Source organism: Oryzias melastigma, linkage group LG13 (assembly GCF_002922805.2).
Source record: "Oryzias melastigma strain HK-1 linkage group LG13, ASM292280v2, whole genome shotgun sequence".
Lineage (NCBI taxonomy): Eukaryota > Metazoa > Chordata > Actinopteri > Beloniformes > Adrianichthyidae > Oryzias > Oryzias melastigma.
In genome coordinates this window covers 31096581-31110646 of record NC_050524.1, presented here as the reverse complement: position 1 = coordinate 31110646, position 14066 = coordinate 31096581, and the positions used below count along the sequence as shown (strand labels likewise).

The 14066-nt window shown below is 38.1% G+C and overlaps 1 protein-coding gene across 5 annotated transcripts in view; it reads right to left on the bottom strand.

The window, feature by feature from the left end:
- b3gat1a (beta-1,3-glucuronyltransferase 1 (glucuronosyltransferase P) a) overlaps positions 1–14066 on the bottom strand; it is a 71763-nt gene that overhangs the window by 22763 nt on the left and 34934 nt on the right. For 3 of the 5 annotated variants that reach the window (XM_024276626.2, XM_024276628.2, XM_024276629.2), the window contains exons 2-3: positions 7262–7423; positions 2050–2192 (exon numbers count right to left, since the gene is read on the bottom strand). In XM_024276626.2, the coding sequence (XP_024132394.1) occupies positions 2050–2161 (112 nt within the window). In that variant the 5' untranslated portion in view covers positions 2162–2192; positions 7262–7423. Of the gene's footprint in view, positions 1–2049; positions 2193–7261; positions 8607–14066 lie in introns of those variants that run through there. The other 2 variants (XM_024276627.2, XM_036215041.1) reach the window with 2 other exon arrangements.

Sequence of the window (14066 nt, the reverse complement as noted above, 5' to 3'; positions counted from 1 at the left end):
GTCGCGGGGGTGCCGGAGCCTATCCCGGCTACTGACGGGCGAAGGCGGGGTTTACCCTGGACAGGTCGCCAGTCTGTCGCAGGGCAGCCATATTCATATTCAGATATAGTTTTTTTTTCTAGGTCATACCTTTAAAAAAAGTGAACAATTGTTCTGTTGCAATCTTGGGATATATCGCGATATATATCATATCGCGAGACACGTATCGGAATACATATCGTGTCGCCAGGCACTTGCCAATACACACATGAATTACATAATTGATATTCTCTTGTTTCCAGTGTTTTTGACAACAATAAGGCACAATAAGGTCTATATGGTGTTTTTGTCATTTTGTAAAGATTTTAGAATCTACAATTGCAAAATTAAGTGCCCTGGTCCGGATATTTCCAAGAAGTCTCTGTGAAAAACCAGTCTGTAAGTATGCTCACTACATTGGTGAAAATAAACCACAATGCATTGCATTAAAAAAAAAAAAAGTCAAATGAAAAATTGATTTTTTTTTTTCTTTAACAAGTCACGTTTTTATCACTGGAAGACAGAAGATTCATAAAGAATCTTGGTAAAATAGTCATACTCAGAGGTTTTTACTTCAAAAATTTGGTAGAGACAGTCCCGCATCACATAGTTTTGCTGTGGTTGGGGGAGTGTGGGGCTCAGTGTTGATGAACACACATGTATCAGAGAATGTTCGATCGGCTGTTCTGCTTGTCAATCCAGTGACATACTTCACAGCGAGGATGATAATTGGTTGGAGGAAATTAAAAATATATATTTTGGGGGGTTTATTTATTCTCGGTGGTCTGTGATCTACTTACATTCCCTTTGCGTTTCATTTATGGGCACCAACGACATAGGTATAGTAAAAAAAGAAAACGCATAGTGCAGTAAAGAAGCAAAAGTTATTCAAAATATGACTTTAGTCTATGTTACTAAGTCCTACCCAGCTCTGCTTGCAACTTACTTTCTGTCTGCACAGGAACAAAATACCTTCTGCGATTTTACAGTTTGCAAAATATCCTCTGATATTTTTGCAGGAAGGTTTTGCAGTCAATTTTAGAGTACACAATACATGATTACAACATATTCAAAGTTGTTCCTTTCTTTTCATTGGGACACTGCGAACGGCCGCCTTTGTCACGGCGCCATTCACACCTACAACGTAAAGAGGATTATTATACAGTACAGAGATGAAGACAATCTGCTGATAGCCAGATGTTCAGCTGAGGCTGCCAGAGAGCATGCTGCCAAAAAAAAAAAAAAAAATCCTCTCTGGCTTTAGCTTTTAGGAGCACACAAAGGGAAGTCTGTGGGTAGAACTTTGTCAAAAAGTACAGGAGGGAAATTGTTTTCCACTGAACGCCATCTATTGGTCATGTTGTCACATTTACCCCGAGACGGTTAATGCTTCAATGACGACTGCTTATCAGACTGACTGTGTTAACTCAGAAACTTGGGGGAAATAAGAAAAAAGCAACAACGGTTAGCGTCAAACAATGTCTAAGCTGCCAATGGATGACTGGAATTAACTTGGTGAGATGGTAAAACCCCCACAGGTGCCCTCGAGGTGCGACAGGAAAAGAGCAAACGGCTTCATTGATTTGACGTGGCTCTAATTCGGTTGTGTTTACTCTGCCGCATACTTGACATTTCACAGTGTTGGCATGTGGCCTCTAGAGATGATTGGGAGAGCCGTGAGTATGTGTTAACGACACAGGCTGGTGTGCAAACATTACATGGTAAACTGATCAAGATGCCACAGGTTCATTTGAGACAGAACTGGTGTTTCTTTTTAGCATTCTGCTGTCGGCAGGAGGTTGTTGACATGGAAAAAACAAATAGAAGAAGTTGCATAATTAACCCTTTGCCTGACAGACCAAGCATGCATGATCAAAATACCACCTGAAAGTAGGACAAGTGTTATTGAATTGTGATAAAGCTACTGGTCATGCCTTGTGAGTGCCTCTCCACTAAAACCAAAGTGTGGTGTTAGGTTCAAGGACCCACTCCGAGTCTGATAGTGCCCGTGAAGTGCTGTGTACCTCTTACCCTTGCGGATGGCAAGCAGTGGAGCTATCGCGCTTTGGTGCCAAACAGTGATGAGCAGAGTCCAGGGTAACACAATCAGTACGATGGCAAGAATATCTCTTCTCTTCGGCATCTCCAGGATTGGTTAAACTGCTTGGCATTACCTGGGAAAATCCATATCGACAAATCACAGTGAGAACACCAAAACATGGTTTGCTAGTGTGCAAATCAGAGATGTCTTTAACATGTTTTTGGAGCATTTTTCAGATGACGGAGGACACATATGAAGGAAATTGAGCTTAAAATTGCATTTCTGAGTGTTTCTTTATTCAGATCGTTAAAGTCCCTCTATGACAATTATTTTATTTAAAAAAATGCTCCCAGTAGTGTTTTAATTATGATTATGACGTTTTTAACCAAAATCCAACAAGCTAAATGTCTTAAAAAGCCATTTTTCATGTTTATCTGAAGCATCTGTTTCCAAAATCTCCTCTGAGGGGGCGTGGCTTATGGTGCTGTGCAGCCCTGAGACATTAAGAAGGGTCATTCATTCAAACAGAGCATGTCTGCGACAGTTTGACAGAATTAAAAGGAGAAATACTCAGAAATGCAAAAACAATATAATTCCTTTTTATAGTTGTTCTCCTTCATAAAGCACACATACATGTTAAAAACTCAAAAACATGATTTTCATCAGATGGGATCTTTAAAGATTGTATTTGATTGTAATCAGCTAGCTCAGTTATTAGGGACGGGAAGGGGGGTTACTCAGGCAACTCAGAAGTAAACTACTGCCGCTCTGCAGAAATTATGTCCTAGAAAACAAAACTTTGTTTGATTTTGGCTAAAAACTGCATCGTCATAATTAAAAGACCACTGGGAATCCTTTTACAATAGATCAAAAGATGATCGGAGTGAGACTCTAAAGCGTGATTTGATTTTAAGTTGAGATTTTTTGCAGCATTTTTCTCTTTCAGATCAGAATAAAAAGCATTCTTTGCGACACATGCAGGGTTACAGAGTACCAGGCAGCACAGAGCCTCCAAGAATGAAATGCCATAATAGGTGAAAGCTGCATTATTCTCTGAACATTAATTGAGGACAAGCTGTAACAGCTAACAAAAGCTAAATTAAAGCCACTAGATGAGGTCTTGGAGTTGCACCGTTGCCAAACCAGTGAGCTCATCAGCCCCGTCACAAGCTGTCTGACTTAACCCTCACTGTCCAGACCAGGCTGGGGGTAGAATATACAGACTTTACTCTCAAAATCTACCAGTTATGTCTTTTTTTCATAAATTTACTAGATTTAAAGTCATAATGAAAAAAAATGTTTGTAAACTGGCCCTAATACTTCATCATAAAATGCAATTAATCATTCAAAAGTATGAAGCCACTCAGAAGTTCATCTCAGCTACTGCAGACCAGCCAACATTATTAGATTGTGAATACGATTGATGCAATAGCCGATCACTTTAAAGCACAAACCGGTTCATTGGAGTGCGTTATTTACGTGTTTACATCTCCGATGACAGAGGTTCAAAAGGTCTAAAACCGCTGATTCAAGCAGCTATACAACTACTAAAGTCTATTGGCCTCTCCATACTTCATGCTCGACTCACAGTGGAAATGAAGAAACTTCCCTGAGACTCAAGCAGCATCAAATCATTTTTCCTACAGTTTGTTTGTAGAAGTCACTGCTTTTGTTTGAGCAGCTTTGAGGCTCTCATTCCGAGTGAAATATCTCAAAAGATCAAGAAAATGTCTATGATTTTATCGTCAAATTCACAAAGCAGACTGATGTTCTCCTTCTTTTAAGAATTGATTGTGTGGCTCAAATAATAGATAACACACAATTTAGACATTTATATGCATTTTTTCACTTTTACTATTAATTACTTCATAATTCTAGAGAACTATTAGGAAATTTACAAATTAACACATGTTACACAAACAATAACTGCCTTTCAGAGGCCTAACAATATTCATAATTCATCAGTCACCTTTGGTCCAAAATCTTTCAGTTTTTATTAGGACTGTGAACATTAATGCACACAATTAATAAAAAAATAATGAACACGTTAATAAGTATTAACGCAAATTAATTGAAGAAACGGTCTTTTGATTGAAGTTCAGGCTTCCATGGTCAAACATTTCGTCTGGTGCTATCCTGCTTGTCCCATGATCACTTGCAAAATAATTAACTATTCAATTGATTTTTAGAACAAATTTTCTTGCTATTTTGTGGTTTAGATCACCTTTTCACAAAAAAGCGGGCTATTTGACCCATAGTCTGGTACCATATTGTACAAATACATTTGACCTTGTAAAAAATTATGATTAATTGTGATTAAACCCAACACAAAAATGCGATTAATCTGATTTTTTTTTGTAACTGATTGACAGCAGTAATTAACAATAAATGTTCTAACTGTAGAGTTTCGTGTGTGATTTCATATTGTGATTATTCACAGATAATACGTGGTCGGCAAATACTGAGACAAAAAAAAAAAATAATAATCGTGATTAATTTTTTCCAGGTTTGCGATTAATTAGTTAATTTTTGTAATCGATTCCCAGCCTTAGTTTTTATACATTTTGCTTGGTGCATTTGTATGGTAATATTAATAGTATTTCTACTTTCGGTCTTGAAGTGTTCTAAATGGATTGACGGAAAAAATCCGGTTTAGGTCATCAGAGCACAAGTGAAGGCCATCTTTGAATCCGAGATGCTGCAGTAACACGCCATTAAGAAACCTCACTGCTGATTATATTACAGCTCAATCAATGGAATTGATGAAAAGATCAGTTTTAAAGTCGTGATCAGAGCTACAGTATGTTGGGAATAACTACATGGCAAACACATAAGGCAGTGACTGGAGAAAGGGGAACTAAAGGAGGTCTAGTTTACAGAAAAAGAGATGGGCAGCCATGTTCCTCCTCCTGTTCCTCCCTGCTCATTTACATTGAATTTAGGGATCCTCCTCTACTCTCTCTCTGTTTTTCTCTTCCTTAATAGTCTTTGGAATGATGCCAAGTCACAGCTGGAAAAATACAGATATTAAGCTTTTAGCTCAATTAAAAGAAGAAAAAGAAGCAGACAGGATGCCGGCACAGGTGTTCGGCACGCTCTTTCAGATTCACACATGAGGAAACGAGTCATCCTTTTTCCTGCTCCCACTGCTGGGAAGACGGCAGTATGTCGAGACTGAACATAATTGTTCACACCAATTATCTTTATTAGGCTTTGTTTACAAATACTCCATTAGCATCCAGGTCAGGTTTGTAGCATGTATGTATATATTATTTTGTATTGAAATGGGGATGGCTTACAGTGTTATTGGAGACGTGGACAGTGACAATAACGTCATTCAATTCTAGTTCAACCGACTAGCTTTCATTGTAACAATTCTCAGCAGATAAAAAAAAAATCTCCACCAAAAAGTTAATATTTTCTACTTTTGGGACAATAAAATCCTTTCTAAAGCCAACAAAATGATTCCACTTTGATTATAAATGACAGACTGAACTAGTGCTAGGCGATATGGAAAAAAAACCAATATCAATTATTTTATATCACAATAAACGATAAATATCACAATGCACCACAATAATTAAATATAATACAATTCAAAATTAAAATGACAATGAAATATGACAATTTAAGAAAAGGAAATAAAAATAAAAACAAAGTCATTTGCATTGTAAATAGGTATGGGATTTTAATACCATAATTTAAATGAAAGTGCATTTTGTAATTTACAATTCAATACTAAAATTACATTTGAATATAAGGTTTTATATGGTTATATTGAATAGTAATAATAATAATAATAGTAATAGTCATTGTAATCTTTAATATTGAATTCTAAATAAGAAAATTTAATTTATATTTAAAGTTTGAATTGGCAAATTGAAAAATACATATTATTTTGACTCAAAAAAAAAAAAAAAACTTTCCTAGTTATTTAAATGTTGACAGCAATTCAGAGGTTTGATACACTGCCCCATAGAAATAAATCAAAAATTCTAACCCTTTTGGCAGATTTTCTATAAATAATAGTGCTGGGCAGATCAATCCAAAATATTGATAGCATCCATATCAAGTTGGTATCTGTATTGTATCGATAGCGGCCCGCAGATATGGATATTTCCACTCTTGTGAGAAAAGTTTCTGCATCACCAAAAAGGACCCAACTGAGTCGCTGCCTCACCACTCTCCTGTGAGATCTCACAGTGTTTGCATGCAGACGCCATCCATCGTTCACCCTATTTCCACTCTATTTAAATGCCGTTTTTGACAAGCTACTTTTCCCCTGTTTTTATTGTTCTAATTAAAGGGTGAGAAGTTAGAAACAATTTATATTACTATTTTTTTTTTTTCCAATCATTAAACATTTAATAGTTACTTGTTTTCTTTTGGTTTGTTGGCTGTTTTGTATTCACTACTTCACTTTATATTTATTTCAAGAAGTTTTTATTTTATTAAATTGATTTCCATTTAATTGAAAAGATTATCCTAATTCTGTTTTTATGTTTATCAAGTAATTTAAAAAAGGAAAATTACAAAAAAGCATTCACTGCTTTTTAAAAACAATCAAGAGTTTGAGGTTTGTTTCACCGCATTTACGAAAAATATCGATATTGGTATCAAAATTGGCGATATTTACTAGTATTGCATCGATACACGAATGCTCAAAAATCTAGAGAAACATGGTCTTCCCAAGAATTCTTATTTTAAGCTCTTAATACCTGAGCCATTGTCTGAGCAACGCTCCACACACATGGTCACAGGACAACAGAATTAACTACTGTGGTAATATAACCCGAAATGTGATGTCATCGCATGTGGACGCCATTTTGAAGAGGGTTTTAAGAAAGAAATTCTAAGTGTCTGAGACGTGATTCCTCAAACTGAGATTATTTTTCTTAATAAGATTGTTTTTATTGCAAGACAGAAAACAAGACATTTTTTTCTTTCTACTTTCTTAAGATTCAGTCTCTGCGGTGAGCAAAATGAGCCTTCAAATGAACAAACTGCTAAATGATTTATCTTGTTTTCTGTGAGACGCTCTTGTCGTTGTGGGATATTGTGGTACACCCTCTAAATATTCAAGTACAATGTTACGAATGATCAAAAATGTGTATTCCTCAGAATAAAATATCAATGCCTTGAGACTCAATACAATTACATGGATTAAAAACAACCAACATAAAAAAAAGTCTTGGTGCTCACCCACAGTTAGAACTGAATCATGGCTCCACTATGGATGCTCATGTGGGCACACTGGATGCTGGCTGGGCCGTCTGATGTTGATGTTATCCGCTGTGCGTCATCATTTCCCGCTTTCTCCTTGCTAGCTTGCTTCACCAGGACAGCAGCATCGAATTTCCATCCCTGAAAGACAAACACATTTGTATTTATTTTCACACAGCAGTAACAAAAGAAAACTCAGAAGTAAGAATGAACAGAATCAGAACAGATAAGAATCCTTCCTTTATGTGGTTCTGTGTGAACATGCAGTTAACTGTACTGCTGAACTGCAGTGGTTACTTCACTTTGTTTTCTTCTTTACTGCATTTGGACACAGGAAGTGTTAGTCACGTCTCCCCAGCCTGCACACAGTCGATGTTGGGTGATGTTACAAGAATAAACTGACATAATGTCTTATTCAACTACATCAGAAAAAAAAATAAAAAAAATGTTGCTTTCTGCCAAGACTTCACAAATATCCATGCTGCATCAGCACCTGGACTTGATAGGAACACAACAAATACTGTGTTCTTCTGACAGGAAAAAAAAAAAAAAAAATCATAAAAATTGCAAAGATCCAGGTTTTCTAAAGGGAGAAGGAGACATCCAACAAATACAAGGTAGATGCATGCACGTTTGGATGCAGTAAAGCAGTTAAAATCCGTCACTTTTGCTGTGCAAAAAAAGCTAATTAACCTACAAGATTAATTTGACGTGTTTTCCAGTTTATGATAGCAGAAGATCCATGTCAACATCTAAAAATATAGACGACAGAAAGTTCAGTAAATGTGTTTTCTATTAAATCAAGTAAACTTAGATTTATATCCAAACTTTCTTGGAAGCAAATTATTTTCGGCTAAAAATGCACATTGGCAAAACGTAGGCGCTGACGGGTGCTGGAAGTCCTAATGAAGCGAAGGTGTACGTGCCTGCATGCATTAGAAGTCTTAATTCCACCCTGGCACAGAGTTGTTTACACATTTCAGCTGAATTGGGCCATTCTCAAGAAATGCTTTAAATAATTTCTTTGGAGTTTTCAGCTCCGCCAACAACTCTGGCTGATTTTTCTGTGCTGTTATTATTACCCAGTTAGTGTACAGCAAGAGAAGAGGTATAAAGTCTTAGGACATTTTTTATGATTTTTTTTCTCCCTCAAGACTAATGCACGGTTGCCTGGCCGCCTGCTAATGATGGCTATTGTGGAATTAATGTCTTTATAATTGCGTTATTTAGCTAAGTACCACTTTGAAACCCATCATTTTTTCATGCTTTTTTCATGTTCTAACATGCTGCTGGAATTAGACATCTTTCTTGAGATACTGATGTTTTTATTGCAATCAGGCAAAACCTCTGAGGATGATTAGAAACTGCATTGAAGCCTATCTTAAAACAATGTTTCTAAATATCCTCAGCCTTCCGTCTGCATTTATATATTGTTTAGTTATTGTCCTAGTAAAATCAGGTCATCTGGTCTCTTGGTTATGGTGTTGCTAAAGGTCGTGGTTATATAGTTAGCATAGCGAACAACTGTAAAGCTACGTTCACACGCCCTCAGCAGTGTGTGTTTGTGACAAATTTCAATGAAATGTCAATGTAAATATGCTTGATTGGGCTTTAAAACTTAAATTTTAAGAGCGTTTTTAGTCTCTATGTGCGTTGAGAGTTAACTAGGCCAGACTTTGACCAATCAGAGATTTGGTAGTGACGTATGGATTGCATCTTTCAATTCACTGAAGTGCCAACTGTTTGAAAGATTGATCATGAAGCAGAATTAATAACTGTGTGTTGTCCCCGGTTTTAGTTATATAACATCAAGTCTTTCATATATTGGAATAGAGCTGGGACAGAAAAATGCCAGGAACAAGATTCACAACATTAGCACCGCTTCCACAATTCACACCAAGACTCTTTCATCTCTAGGTAGCAGACATGTGCTAGTAAACGGTAGAAAAAGAGATAGAAGAAGAATCATTCCCTGCTCGTCCGTGGACAGCATCCAAAACAGCACAGCCAAGTGGACCCCATATAGTCTAAAAGGGGACAACAACTATGGGCCCCACCTGTGTTTGCCCTCATTGACTGAAGTGGACAGACTGGCTCGCTACACCAGCAAACCACCCGCTGGACAGCGAAGCGTCGCCGCCCAGGGACTGGCAGAAGCAGCGCCCAAACTGCTGGTCCCTGGGCAGATGTGAGCAACCACAGGTGGGGCCACCATGGAAACTGCGGACAAACCTAATTGGGAACCATATCTTCTGCCCATCTTTGTCATGGGAAGGATCACACATCAATATAAGGGTGTGGTCATCTGGACCGCACACGAGAGCACAAGGGTTAAACCAAATGGAGGCCACTTGGCCTTGCTGGCTGGTAAATGATGTACACACTTGAACGTGTGTCACATACCTGCTGTTAACATAACTTGAAAGTTATTGAATTTTTTGGAGTAAAAGTTGAAAAAAAATCATTTTTGCTTAGTTTGGCCCAGGGTGTGCCTTGTACTCAGGTGTAAATCATGACATTAACAAAAAATAAGAATAGCCACTAGAGCAGGGGTCTCAAACTCGCGGCCCGCGGGCCATCTGCGGCCCGCAGGATGATAATTTGCGGCCCCCGTCTTCATATGAAAGATTACTGTTAGTGCGGCCCGCAAGGCTGATATGAATGACAGTTGTTATGTGCAGAGCTGAATGAACCAATCACAGTGAGGTATATGACTCTGGAGGGCGGGACATCGACGGGCTGTCCAGTACCTCTGTCTATCATTCATTCCTTCCTCCAATCAGCTGGGCGGAGGAGGAGCCAGGAAGCACCAAGTGCGATTTGCAGGACAAATTCACGTGCCCCGTGCGGGGAATTTGCTGCTCGCGGCTCGTCAAAAAATGTGTTTCTGTCGCCGCGTGTCGAAGGGGCTACCAGCTCCGTCTGTGGATGTCTCTCTCAGAATGAATGAGAGACAGATATGATGTCGAGGAATACGTGTTTTTGACGTGCTGACTGTTCCAAACCAGAACTCCACAAGTTCCGAGCCACAGACCTGTAGCCCGCCCCGCGCGGCGATCCGGGGCACCCAGCTGTCAATCATGTGACCCTGAGCTTGGTTCGCACCTGCGTAGCGTGTCTGTGACTTTTAAGGTTCACACACCGGCTGGGTCGGCGCGCATTCCAGTCCATGTAAACGCGATAGAAGTCCGACATTCTGCTACGCGCGTTTGCATAGAACCCCCATGGAAAGCAGCCCCCCTCCCACATGCGCGCTGATGCAGCCGCCACGCGCACGAGCACCCCACACCTCCAATGAATGGAAGACACATACAGACGTGGACAAAAGTGTTCATACCCCTCAGTTAAAGAAGGACAAACCCACAATTCTGACTGAAATCCCTCAAAACTTCCAAAAGTAACAATAAATAAAACACCTCATCAACACATCATTTTTGTCCAGGCCTGTTTCATTACTTGTTTTTTTTTTTAAATAATTATGTTAACCAACTATTCAAAATTGATGGCTGATTTTGATTGTTTAATTTTCAATATTTTTTAATTTATTGTTACTTTTGTAAGTTTCAAGTGATTTCAGTGAGAATTGTGGGTTTGTCCTTCTTTAACTGAGGGGTACCAACACTTTTGTCCACCACTGTAGGTCAGATTATTTATTGTGAGGAGAGTTCTACAAAAATCTACATAAAATGAAATCCTTCAAACATTTTCTCGGTACCGGGGCTTCTCTAACTCTGAAGGAGGATCTGTTAATACAGACAATTGAAACTGAACACAAATAATTAGTTTTCTCTAGTCAGTCAGTCAATATGTGGTTTCTTCAGTTGTCTGTATCTGTTGTTTGGTCATTATTATTATTTTATTTATTTATTACTAATTTATTTGTTTTTTTTTTGTTTTATTCATCTTTTAAATGTACATGGTAAAAAACAAGAAAACGACAGAAAATTCTTTATAACTACATTACACCTCAATTATGTAGTTTGAAATGGAGTAGGAAGAAGTTTAAAAAACTTTTTCAATTCTACCCCTTAGCAATATATCTTAAATTTATTCTTCAATATAAACTATTTCAGAAACAGACATTAACTACCCTTATTTTTTTATATTTATAAATCAACATGGACAAAGATCTATACACGTCGTTCATTATTTATTCATTATTTTGTGTTAAAAATAAAGATATTTGAGAACATTGGAATGTTTTCTCAGCGATTTTCTTGTGAAAATCCTGATGCGGCCCAGCCTCACCTAGACTCCGCCTCCAGCGGCCCCCGGCTGATTTGAGCTTGAGACCCCTGCACTAGAGGGTTCTGTGTGTACGGGTGTGCCAAAATATCGATAATGCGATCGATATATATTGCAATATTTAGTCTTGCGATTAATTCTCGATGGGTTCCTACCAAGTATTGATCTTTTAATTTGTTTGAAAAGGCAGTAAATTCATTATCCTTTGGTGAGATGTTCCTTTGGGGGCGGGGTCTAAGGGCAGGGATAACCAGTTTTATTTAGTCTGCTTAGTTCTTAGCTATTGTTTATATTTTATGACTAACCTTCCATATCTGTAAAATTACTGGAATGAAGCTCAATTAGACATTTTTGTCTTTGTGATATTGGGCCTTATAAATAAAATTGAATTGGAGGTAGAAAGGGGGCGTGTTTCAAGACTGGCTGTTGTGAGCATCAAATTGTCTGACAGCTACTTGAATATTTTTTTTTCCCTGTTGTTTACAACAATTGTGCACTAAGTAGTGGCACTGCTGTTCATGTTTACTATTAGTAACACTGAATTTTTACAAATAATTCCGATTCACTTGGTGTCAATTCTTGTCAAAGACATAGTATTACTGATTTACACAAGAGTATCTATTATTTATTGCAAAAAAATTAGACGCAAAATGTTTTTATGATTGTGTTCAAGCTAAAAAAAATGAATTGGGATATATTTTCCCCAAGAATATGTGTTCTTCTATATAATGTGAGTTATTGGAGAGGATTTTTTATCAATTATTGCAGTATTCATAGATGCTGTGAGCCATGTATTGCATTGTATCGTGAGGTACCCAGTGATTCACAGCCCCACCTGTAAGTGTGCATAAGTATTTGCTGCTAACAGCAACACAGAAAAACAGCTCCGATGATTTAGGTTTTAGCTGTTCTTGTTACCATATTTTTCTAAAATACATTTCTTCCAAAGTACACCTTAAGTAACACATATTTTTTGTCATGGATTTTTTGGCTCCTGAGACTTATACGCTGATGTGACTTATAGTCTGAAAAACTTACAATTTTTGCGCAATAGTATTTGTGTACTTCTTAAACACAACTAATTTTTTAATAAAAAAAGAAAAAAACAAAACAACAGAATAACAAATATGCTTGGAGTTTCTCTATTTTCACTCTGTAGCTGCTAGTTTGGTAAATTTAGCTTCTTCATCCTCATAATTCCTCATGGTGACAGAGGCTTGCTAGTGAATTTTTTTACAGCTAAGGGAGGAAATTTACAGTCTTTTTAAGGTTATCATTTTCAATCAAAAGAGCTTTTTTAGCACATAATGAAGCAGAAATAAATCTGCAAATCCAGTCTGACATCAACATGGCTAAAATATCTTTCAGCCAGTGGCGCAAAAAGCTAGAATATTATTACAAACTATTATTACAAAATATCCTGATTTAGCACAAAAAAAGACTTCATCTGTGTCTCACTTAGCGGCTTGGTTAAGCTGGTGGCTCACCGAATGAGGGTTTTGTATCGGTGTTGGCAAGCTTGTCCCTAACACACTGAAGCTGGCTGAGCATTGACAGTTTATTTATGTAGTCTTTTTATTCTTGTACAGATGGTCTCAGGAAGCTATTAATTCCATTTTGTCATGATGATTTAGAGCTTAGGGTTGTGTTTGAACCACGAAAAGAAATTAGCAGCACGCAGACAGTGAGCAAGCAGCGGGGTCAAGGAGATAAGCGATCAATAACCCGCGAACAGCAGCTGGCGTGCTTACGTCTGTCTGCGGCACATGAACTCTGTGATGTCGAGAGAATCCAGAGAGTCGGCCTCAAACTGTAAACTGCAGAATAGTGTGACAGACAATGAAGCTCGACAGCCTTTCATATCCGTGGGAGCTAACCAGCTGTGAAGGGAACACCTGCCACTGATTAATAAAGTATCACAGTAACAATCCCGCTTGTGGAATCTGATGTAGAGAGTGAACAAACACGGGTAACCCCAAAAGTTTAAACACGGAGGTGAAATCCTCAAGCTTGCAGCTAGTTTGAGTGCTGCAATAATTGACACTACCGTCTATCTTCTAATAGTAGCGTTTATTCAAAAACTTTGGCAGCCAGACCGGCGTCTATTAGAGACGTGTCAATCGGAGAGTGATATTTATTAGGATGGTGATGACTAATGGGTTCATTTAGTGGTGAAATGCAGTCATAAAATGCAGAGAAAAACAGATCAACATTTCAAGTATTATTGGAATGATAAGTGCATTGTATCATGTCTTGCAGATTCCTCACCAGAATGTTCTTTGGCATATGCTACCGCATGATGTTTAAATGCTAAATGTGATGAGCGTTTCTTGGCCATCGCTACACTGGATCACAAGACAAACACCACAGACACCCGGCATCCTCACAACTGTGCGGGGGAACCCGGCCACTGTTAGAGACAGACATCTAAAGTAATAAACACCTGTTAGACATGGTGGCCATCAGTGCCCCTTCCGCCAATTTTAACCGCACCATAGACATGTAGGGCCGCTGGTGGGAGGGTGACGGGGCATCTCTG